We start from the raw sequence: 11587 nt of genomic DNA on the forward strand, positions 1-11587 counted from the left end.
CACGTATTCAACTTGAAATTTTCCAAAAATATTTGGTGAATATCATCATTCGCACATAGATTTCTGAATGAATCGGTGATTTCTGCTTTGACTTGTTCTGAAGTGAAATTCCGTCGTTAAATTCACGATATTTTTAAATATCGCAAACAACGAAATGATACACTTTCGCAACCAGACTAAACAACATCGACGACTCACAACCAGCCATACAAATCCGTGCAAAACGGATTAGAGACATACACGACAACACACAAATCAGGTAACAGGTAACTGTTCTACCTCCCCGTCGACATCTCCAGCCAAAACAAAGCCCAAGTGCAAAGAGAGCAAATTACGCAACTTGCAGCGTACGGCCCGAGCGCCTATTACGAAAATCAACACATAAAAAATCAGCTTGTCATTGAACATAAGCCACCTAACAATCAACTGTTTTTACCATAGCCTATTGAGTACTATTCAGAAGCACACCTGCTCGTTCCCCTTCCACCGACCACGGACACTCTATTGGGCCACCGCGCTGAGCAGCGTTGTGATTGGTAGTACGGCACGTGCAGGTTCGGCAGAGGGAAAAGCCTTAATAACTCGCTAGTGGGTCGATTCCAACCAGAGCTTACTGAGACTTCGAGTCGTCGCAACGTGCCTTGAGTTTGTCGTTGTAGTTAGTGTGTACGAACTGTTGTGCGTTTCTCGAGACTTGTGCCTTATTTATTGGATTATATTTTGTGTTTTCGTTTTTGGAGTACCTATGCCTGTTACTATCATGGCTAAGAACTATTCGCATTGCCCCTTGAAAAAGAGGCCGATTGTCTATGATGACATACCTGGTACGTTTTTGGTTTTGATTTATTCATAAACTGTTTTCTTGTTTTTCTGATATTCATCATTCATAAAAAAAGAAGTAAAATAATATCCATTCAACAAATGTTCTTACTATTACAAGATTAAAATCTTATTCATCATATGAAAATTATTCTATAAATGAGTATATTAAATTCGAAATAGGTGGCTTAAAATTTAATATTTTCGCCTCAATTCAAATAAAAATAATGCTCTGAGATTTAGCATCCTACAATGATGATAACCATAATAATAATAATTGATAATGAAAAAATTATATGAAAATAAATTCTTCTTGAAAATATATTTGATTTATTTGACCAAAAATTGGTTTGCGAAAAATTATATTAGATTCTTGCTGGAGAAATTGAAAATTTCAGTAATTTTGATGAAAGTAATACAGAAGAAATCGAAGAGTTCAAATTAAAAGTCAATCAAATTTCTTGCAATTTCTTGAAATAAAATAATATATTGTTACTTATATTTTATATATAATAAAACATGTTTCATTTGAGAGGAATGTTCAGTTCAATTTTTAAACTTTTAAGTTCCTACTGCCGTTTGAATACTAGAGTCAATATTTCTCAATATTAATTGTGAACCAAATTGTAATGAGTGCTTTGTGCACTCAAATGTTTTCAAAATATATTATAATTTGATAGTCCTACAAAATTATTAATGAAGAATACTTCGTGTAACTTTATTTTAACATCTAATAATAAATTGGCTACAAGTGAAAAAAAATTACCAAGTTTTACAATTCATTTCATTTTATCTTTTTCATTATAATTTTATTCATCCCATAACTGCTTTCACTAACCAACCCTTTCTTTTGTTACAGAAGAACCGGAAAATCTTTCCACCAAACCGGAAGATCTCAGCAGAACCGGCCGACTGGACTCAGTCTCGCCTTCATCATCCCCTACGCTATCCACATCAGCGTCTCCTCAATCATCTATGATCGACTCACCCCCAGCATCACCCCCGATGTCGTCACCATCACCAACACACTTCATGTACCAACCCCCAATCAAAGTTGAACCTCGTCTGGAGTACCCGATACCAATTAGCCCGGAGTACGCCCCGCAGACATGGCACAGAAGCGTGGCACCTCCGATGTACCACCCAGCCTACCATCACCCTTACATGCCGTACCCTTATCATCACGAGAGCGTCTACATGGGGCCCACTTCTCCGTACAGCGACAGTTCCCTTTCACCACCGCACCAGATGCAGCAGCCTTTGCAGCCTCTAGCTTTGAGGCCCACTGTGTACTCTTCGATGGACCAGAGCTCCTTGAGCCCCAATTCTTCCACCACATCACCACCTCCTCAAACGGTACCTTCTGCGGAAGATTTGTCTGAGAAGAGGAGGCAAGGCATCAGACACCAATGTCCGGACTGTGGCAAAAGCTACTCCACCTTCTCAGGGTTGTCCAAGCACAGACAGTTCCACTGCGCTGCAGGTGACGGTCCCAAGAAGTCCTTCAGCTGCAAGTACTGCGAGAAGATCTACGTCTCTCTGGGAGCCCTCAAGATGCACATCCGCACCCACACCCTGCCTTGCAAATGTACCATCTGCGGCAAGGCGTTCTCCAGGCCGTGGCTGCTTCAAGGCCACATCAGGACCCACACAGGAGAAAAGCCTTTCTCGTGCACGTATTGTAACAGGGCGTTCGCAGACAGGTCGAACCTCAGAGCCCACTTGCAGACCCACTCTGATGTCAAGAAGTACTCTTGCTCCACCTGCAGCAAAACCTTCTCGAGGATGTCTCTGCTCACGAAGCACACAGAGGGAGGGTGCACGCTGATGCACCTGGAGAAGATGTGCTAGTCTTGTTATTTCGTATTTATTGTTTTTTTGTCTACATTCCCACTGGTGCCCTGCAGTATTTATATCTCACAGTGCCTTTTATGATAAAGACTGAGGATCTTGTACAAATGCCGCGAGTAGGTTAGGTTAGAAAGAGAGAAGTTAATATATATCTTGTACATAGTCTCGCTGGTGAATGCGTCGAATTATTTTCTAGTCAAGGGAAGCGTTGAAGCTTCTTTAATGTTATATTGCCATTGTATAGTGCCTTACTTTTAGAATACATACAGATTTTATACTATTTAAATAAACAGTTATTTATATTTGATTTTTGTTTTCCGAATCCCAAATTAAGAAAATTAATTTCTTATTCCCCATTTGATATAGATATAGATACCTGAAAAATAGTATAGTTGGCCCGAAACCGGTCTGCAATGGTATAGTTGATTGAATATGGCATCTTCTAATTCAGGGATGACACAATTTTATACCAGGAAATGGTGCAATCTTTGAATACCTTCTGTTTATTGTTTTTTTAATTTTTTTTTGAAATGCCACTTTTCAATTTAATGATTTGAATTCAAAGCGTTTCCAAGTTAAATTTATTATGATTGATACATACACTTTGATTGCACCTAGTTGAAAAGGAAATACTCAACTTTGTTATTAAAATAAATGAATATAATGGAGTAATTCAAAATATGAATAATGATTATATGGGGAAAGAACATATATTCTCACGAATATTTTCGATAATTTCATTTGCTTCTTAGAGTTGATATACATATAGCATTTTTGTTGATTACAAATTTGAAAAATATAGACAGAGCCTACAAGTCTCAAGAAAATACGGTTTTCACACCAGTGTTCAGAGCGAATGATATTTTTTGATACAACTTGTTAAAATATGTTCATATACATGAAGCAAATCATTATTTTCACAAAGAACTTGTGAATATACAGTTACTGAAAGCAGTCACAAGATGTCGGCTACATTTAACCTAAACATATTATAAAAAAAATATTTACAAGACGAGAGCATTTGACTACTTTCTTTTAGAAAGGGTGGACTTTAAATTTCTAAAGACGAAGGTTAGGTTGATTGATGGTCATTTTTCACATATTCCAAAACATAATAATCCTTTGGAGATAATAATAATAATAGGTCTTTATTCCCATAATGATACATTAAATAAACTGGGAAGGCTGAAGATCAGTTGGTTGCACCAAAAGATGCAACCTTTGTTTTTCATCTGATGATTTTTCTGGTCATTTTCACATAATCTGAGAATTAATATAGATCAACAGAGAAACTGCTTCCCCAAAAAGTTACTACGTAATAAAAACCTGACTAAAGTTTCAAAAAAATTTTTTTTCTTTTCCAAAGACATGTTATTTGCCAAAAGAAAGAGGTTTACATATTTTTAAAACAGGTGTTTGTTATAATAATTTTTTGTCGAAGCGAAAATACAATACAATATCCTAGATGATTATTTTACTAGGAAAGAGGTATCTTGGGAAAATATAAACAACTTGGGTATAATATCGATAAAAAAATTTCAAATACTATTTATCAAAAGCGAATTCCCTATGACAGAATCGTTTCCAGTGATAGCCACTTGTTACATTATAATTTACACCTGATAAAGATGCACTTGAAAATAATCAATTCAATTTTAGATATCAAAATAAAAACAATACTCAGTAAACTGAAAATAGATTAGATATAATATAACAGCAAACCTTTCTACGAAGAAAAGAATTATGTTGATTATTTGAGAACTCTTGTATCATTTATTTATTATCTAGAATTAGTTAGAATCAACCGGAAGAAACAATTATTGTCGGTTCTGGCCTAAAAACGCAATTTCGTCATGTAGAAAATTAATATCGAAGTGCAATAAAGTGGTGTGATTACAAAAAACATGATGTTCAATTGAAAATTTTTAAAAAAAGTCATTTTTCATCAATGAAATGATTTCTCTTTTGATGGTGGAATCGTTACTGTAGTTCTGTATTTCCTCCAGGATCTGAACCCGCAAACTTTCCTGATCTCAGTCTAACATACTGTTTTGAAACTCACAAATCAACCTGCTCGCCGTAAAAATCGATCCGCGTGAGTTATTCATCAACATCAACCTTCCTACGAAGTCATTTGTCCGTAGCCCACAACTTAATGGGCATTATAAATTATCTTCGTGAGTCATCCTCATTAGGGATTTGTGATTGCATAATTCATTAGTAGCGTGAATCAAATTTCTGCAATGCTAATCCGAATAACGTTTCTAATTATTGATAGACAATGGTCGGTGTTGTATTAACAATTGTTTTTATTGTTTGTATAACGTTGGCCTTCTTCCGCCATTTTGTCTTTCTTGGAAATGGTGCCGGGCCCAAGATGTTGATTAGCAAATAGAATATAGAGGAGAAAAGTGACTTATTATGGTGAAGAAAGTTGTCTCTAGACTGTCTTGTATGGTACGGTGGATTTCATTGGATCATCCAGTGGGATTTAAAATTATGCATGCAATCGGTCTATAATTAGATGTCTTTTATTTATGTGAAGATATGATTGTTTATAAATAAATTCTGAAATTTTTTTCAGGGTCCAGAATATACATCGTTGATTATAGATATTTGTGAGATTCGTACGATTTAATGTCAAGAGGAAATAAGTTGCTTGTTGGTCAAACACGACATACCTAGTAATTTCGAATTAAATAACACTGATGTGTGTGCTCTACAACTTCTAGATGAGGTAGCAAAATCACACAAGGAAAGGTAAGACCTAATTAAACCTTGTCACGTACAAGTTTTTCGAAAAATCCTGGTTAAAGGAAAACCAATTTTTGATTCAAAAAAGAGTACCAATATTTCAACCGACGTTGTTGAAGATGTCACAGCCTTCCCTTAAAACATTTGTAATTCCATTATTACTTGTAACAAACATAATTTAGTCGATTTAGCTGGAAAATTTGGTTTTTCAGGAGTGTGTATAGTTGACGAGTACAAAATGTGAATTTTTGTTCACTTCCATGTTTTTATGACTATTCTAGTAATTAGTTGGTTCGTCAGCACGCTGGTTCTCCATTGGATATCGGTAATCAGATCGCCTGTCATTAGCAGCATGAAAGTTTCATACAATTTGGTGATGAGTTGTCGAATGCAATTTTATTTATGAATGACTCTCTCCAATGAAAATCCTTGCTTCCTCCAATTTGTTTGAAAAATGGTTTGAAACAATTTACTTGAATGATACACTGGATTGGTTCCCGAATTATTGGGTCATATTTCATCGGTGAATGACGATCAGTGCTTTCTTCTTCTTCGTAAAATTTAATTGCAGCAAGAACAATGAACATCCACACTATATACTTTGATTTCAGTAATATCTATACCTCCCTCAAATACTTCTTAATTTCTCGATTTACAGACGGGGATGTATCGTATGGCCCGTGAGATCACCAGATTTAATACTATTGGATTTTGATCTGTAGGGTTGTTCAAATAGTGTTCATTTTTAATTTTAAACATAAAAGGGTATTATTCCTTTTATGTGTCCAGAAGTAACAGATAATGTCCAACTACCCTTTTTCATAGATTATGACATTGTTTCGCCATTAATGGTCAATAATTTGAACATTTCATTGATTGTCTCAACAAATTTTGCTCCTTTTTCTAATTCCAATTTGAATACATTTTGGTGAATAGAGAGTAAAGTTGTTTATCACCCTACATAGGTCTCATCAGTGGTGTTGGGCTGAATCACAAATGTAATGTTGGACTCAACTATTTCCTTATTATGCTTTTTCGATAGTGTCCATCGGCTTTTTCTACCAACTACTTTTGCAGTCCTTTCAGAATCACTAAAAATATTAAATATATCAACAATAGCCTGAATTATTTTCATAAGTAGATCAGTTTTAACAAACGGATACAAATTTCACTCGCCTTCAGTAAAAGTTGAAAACAGATCCGCATATTGCTTCCTCAATAAATCAATGATACTAAAGAATGCAAGATGGTTATCTTTTTCGTAGGACACAAAATCGAAAGTTGTGCGATATGAAAATTCCTCAAACAATTCACGTCACTTTCCCCACTGATCGAATTCGATCACGAAACAATAAGTGCACTGTCGACAATTCCTCGAAAAGTTTTTTATTCGAGCCGATCGTGCTTAACCCAACAATGAAGTCTTCAATGTTAAAGTTGCAATCATTAAGTTTTATATAATATTTAAACAAATTAGTTATAAAATGTCAGCTGATAGTAACAATGGAAAATATTCATTAACAATAAACTGTGTGCCACACACAAGCTCACGACTATTACAGAGCTAACATTTAAAAATAGGTAAATTATAAGCTTACGTCGTTTAACGCTGGCGTTTCCCTTTTTTCTCTACAGATCGGACGGTGTCGGAACATTCAATTTACTTTCGATTTTGTAACGAATAGTATCGTTTTATTTGTTCAGCTTGTCTAATTGTTACTTCGAGACTTATGGATTTACGACCACTGGGTACCAATAAACGCTGTAAATAGTACGATTGAACACCTTGAGTCATTTTGTAGTAAATTCGTGTCTTTTCCATGAGAAATAGACTCGGAAGATGTCGAATTTCTGGACTTATAAATGGAATTTTCAATCTTTTTATTGAAAAAATAAAAAACTGGGCTGGTATATACGCTGTGGTCGAAAGAAATATGAAGAATCAACGTTTCATCTGCTACTGTGCCAAACATCATCACTGATATGTGTGCAGGTGAATTTCAGGCAGACAAAAGCACTAATGATGTAATATTTAACTGAAAATGAGAATTTGTTAGAACCAATATTTGTTCAAGTAAAAACAAAAAGGAGAATACATTCAAGATTCACCTACTGATGATATTAACGTCAATGGAAAAGTTTAAACAAATTAGATATAGAAATAAACAATTGAATCATTATTTGCATCTTCATTTAGCGATTCTCGATAAAAATTCATAAAGAGTTCACTGAAAGTACAAGATTCCAGCCATGCAAGTTAATATGAGGTAAATTGATGGATGTAGCCGTTACTACGTGGCAGGAAATCATAATGAAGAAGAGAATTGAATCTTTCTATGTTTTTTACCACTTTTATTTGTAACTAACGTTACCGCAGTTTCGTCCTATAAGGACATTTTCAAACTACATTACATTTTAAACTTTTTTTTTAATTTTTTTCATTTTTCTTCATTAATATTAGGTACTTTTTGTGGTAATAAAAACTTCTGTTAGTCTCTTACAAGTATTGATCTATGGTGAAGTTATTTCCAAATATAATATTCATTTTTTAACCTTTTTCAATATTGCTCACATCACAATATTGTTTTCAATTGTTTCATAAGAAAATTGAGACGGTCGTCATAATTTTAAAAGTTGCAAACTGAAAAATATTAATGAAGGTTCAAACATAAAAGTGTGTGAATTACAATACAATAAAATACAATACTTTATTTTTCCTGAGACTTTTTTACAAGCATGGAAATCGTCATATACACAGTAAAGATTGGAGTTGAAGAATATCAAGTGATAAAATATAGAACATACATAAAAAAATTAAATCAATAGTAGATGTAGGAGATAATTATATAAAATAATTAAAAAAAACATAGTATAAACAGTAGAATAGTAAACAAGCAAACAATCGTGATGTGAAGCAGCCAGATTAGTTTGAAAATATTCATCAAGTGAATAAAAGGCATTTTTGTAGAGAATATTTTTAACGCTATTTTTGAAATTATTTTTGAAATTTTCTTGATGAATGTTGAAAGTTTATTAAATATTTTTATAGACATAACATGAGGTCCGTTTGATACAGATGTCAATTTGTGTACAGGAATAATTTTGCCTGAGAGTATAACCGGCAGCTATGCGGATATATCCCTTTGCTGAAACTCATGGTAATGATTCATAATGTGAGTGACACAATTTAAAATATACATGGATATCACAGTTAAAATTTGTAACTCAGTAAATAACGGCTTACAAGAATCACCATATTTTTCAAAACATATGGTTCTTAGTATCTTTTTTGAGCAATCAACAGATCATTCAATTTGCTGCTGTTACCGTAGCAGACTAAGCAATAATTTAGACTTGAGTGAACATAGGCATAGTAGTAGCTTAATAAAATATTTATGGGTACAGAATTTCTGAGATTCCAAATAAAGAAACAATACTTAGATAATTTTATAGAAATAGAGTAAATATGATCATTCCATGATAATTGGGAGTCAATGTTCAACCCTAAGAATTTGACTGGTTTTTTCTGCACAATAGATTTAGTATTAGCTCTAACCAATATACTGCAGTCCATTTCTCTAAGCGAGAAAATAATGGTATTAGATTTATTGCTAAGAACTGAATAAGAAGGACGTATCATCAGCAAACTGTACAGTACAATGTTGTTGATTAATATTAGAGATGTCGTTGACGAATAAGAGAAAGAGAGTAGGACACAGGACACTACCTTGGGGAACACCTGTTAATATGTTATGATTTTCAGAATGATATATTCCAGATTTGAGCCTAACCATAACAGATTGTGATCTGCCAGTCAGATAAGTCTCAATCAATTTTAGACTTTGGCTGCGAATTCCAGTATCATAAAGTTCATCGAGGAGAAGTTGATGGTTGATGGTATCAAATGCACGTGACAAATGAAATACTGATCGATTTTTCGCCATTTCCAAATTTGGATAAAACATGATTGACCAGAGAAAGAATATCATCTTGGGTGTGGATAAACCAGATTGGTTATACTTTTTACAGAAGGATACAAGTCTGTTGAGATAAGATTTTTCAAACATTTTTGAAAATGAAGACAGCAATGCAATACCTCTGTAGTTGGAGATTAAGTGCTTATCATTTTTCTTGTGAACAGGAACTACAATAGCATGTTTAAGACACGGGGGAAATGAACCCTCAAGGAAAGAGAGATTAAGTAGGTATGTAAGTGGTTCAATGATTAGTTCAGCAACATACAACAATACTCTACCTGGTAATTCATCAATGTCACTAGAGTTCTTAGACGATATGGACTTGATGATATCAAGAAGTTCAGTTTCGTCTAAAGGATGAAGAAAAAAAGAGTTTGTTTTTATATCGTGAAGATGTTCACCAGCAGGCTCAGAATCATTGATTAGCGAATTTACAGAGTCAATGAAATAATCATTAAAGACTTGAGGCATAACAGGACCACCATGAACCCGAGTTCCATCATCAGTTTCAAAATAATTCGGAAAACAATTGCTAATATTATTGGATGTTGTATTCTGTTTAATTATATTCCAGACAACTTTAGATTTGTTATCAGCTTCGAGAAATTTGTTAATAAAATGCTCTTTTTTGAATGATCAATTTTTTTTTCTATGATTCTCAACATAATTTTGTACTGCTCATTAATGATTTCATCACATTGAGTTCTGTTCAGATTGAAAACATCACGAAGAAGTATACCTTCATTGATGATTTCCTTGGTGATCCAGGGTTTGCCTTTAGGAAGGTGGGTGTTGCTGATTTTTCGTAAAACAGGGGGAAATGCTTTGTCAAATAGATTGAGAAACAAGGAGTAGAATTTGGAAAATTTTGTGTCAAACTCAATGTTGTTGAGATATACGAAGTCCCAAGATTCACATGACAGTAAGGTTTTGAAATAATAAATGTTTTGGTCATTGAACGCTCGTTTGAGAGTGTAATAGGGCTCATCAATAGAACAGGATTTATTTGAAGGTTTAATAATTTGGTGGTGGACGAGAAAATATTATCGACTGTTGACATATTGCTTTTCTGTATTCTCATGTAGTCAAAAATACATTGATTTAATCCATATGAAGCGAAAAGATTGAGGAGGTACTTTGCGTTTCTGTCATTGGAATGTAGGTGAAAGTTGAAATTGAAGACACCACAGATAAATACCATTGATTGATATTTGTTTCCCAGAAATAAATCAGTTGATTTAGTTTAACAAAAAGATGTGAAAGTAGAAGTACTCCAAGATTTGATTCTGAGTCTCATACTATTTCTCCTGAACATAAATGACCTGGTTCATGTACATATTTCTGGTAATGGTAATGCGAATAATACGACAATTTCAAATGAAAAAAATTAATTTAAGTAACCGAAAGCATCTCTAAAGTCTCCAATGAATTGAACAATGATGTGATGCCGACCTCCTAGGCATATTTTTCATGAGGAAACCGTACGTTGAACAAACAAAAATAAAAAAGGAATGATGATTCCAAAAACAATTTTTATTTTAAAATAAGGCAGTGATTTATTATTATTCTATTCAGAATTATTCAGTGAAAATTTCGCACGGGTGCTATTGCACAGCAGAAAATACCTACTTTTCCATGCATGAGAGATAAATATAAGTTAGGTTAGGTTAGGTCCAAAGTGAGTGGGTCTATTCGACCCTTCACCGCAACCTGCAAGGGTTTTATTGTTGCTCACACCTATTCACATTCGACCAAATAAACCCAGCTTCTCAACGAAGACAATTAGTTTGTAGATTAGATTCGGTCCCCAGCGGGGCAGGCACAAAGTATGTGCTCTGCTGTTTCTTAATTTTCCAAACACAGGCGACACACACTGTCTTCTGACAGTCCAAGTATCTGCATATGATGATTTAGAGGACAGTGACCTGTAAGAAGGACTGGTAGACATCGTAGTTCATCCCTACTGTAGTCCAACAACTGTTTGGTATCACGCTTTGAAGGGTGAATAAACGCCTTGGAATGAGCCTATCGTGAAAGATTCTGACTGAAGTCAATAAATCTTCTTGCCATCCAGGTGTTCAATCTGTATTTGGCAAAACCTAAAGTAATGTCAATCCAGACCAGATATAATCTGTTAAGTCTTCGACGAGAGTCGTTTTTGGAAATTTGCTACCAATTTATACGTT

General features: G+C 34.3%; 1 protein-coding gene across 1 annotated transcript; it reads left to right on the plus strand.

Annotated features, from left to right (window-relative positions):
• The first annotated feature begins 589 nt into the window (after window positions 1-589).
• LOC111504466 (uncharacterized) lies at window positions 590-2972 on the plus strand. The gene is made up of 2 exons (XM_023159030.2): window positions 590-824; window positions 1679-2972. Exons 1-2 carry the CDS (start codon window positions 746-748, stop codon window positions 2668-2670), a joined length of 1071 nt encoding a protein of 356 aa, XP_023014798.1. The 5' UTR covers window positions 590-745; the 3' UTR covers window positions 2671-2972.
• Window positions 2973-11587: the final 8615 nt, after the last annotated feature.

The sequence above is a fragment of the Leptinotarsa decemlineata genome, unplaced genomic scaffold, assembly GCF_025532065.1.
Source record: "Leptinotarsa decemlineata unplaced genomic scaffold, Ldec_3_MD MMD2_tig00026354_RagTag_RagTag, whole genome shotgun sequence".
Classification (NCBI taxonomy): Eukaryota; Metazoa; Arthropoda; class Insecta; order Coleoptera; family Chrysomelidae; genus Leptinotarsa; species Leptinotarsa decemlineata.

Excerpts from the sequence above, each read along its gene's own strand:
- LOC111504466 (XM_023159030.2), top strand. The coding sequence starts at position 746 with ATGCCTGTTACTATCATGGCTAAGAACTATTCGCATTGCCCCTTGAAA. Across the intron at positions 825-1,678 it reads TGTCTATGATGACATACCTG|AAGAACCGGAAAATCTTTCC; the intron begins GTACGTTTTTGG and ends CTTTTGTTACAG.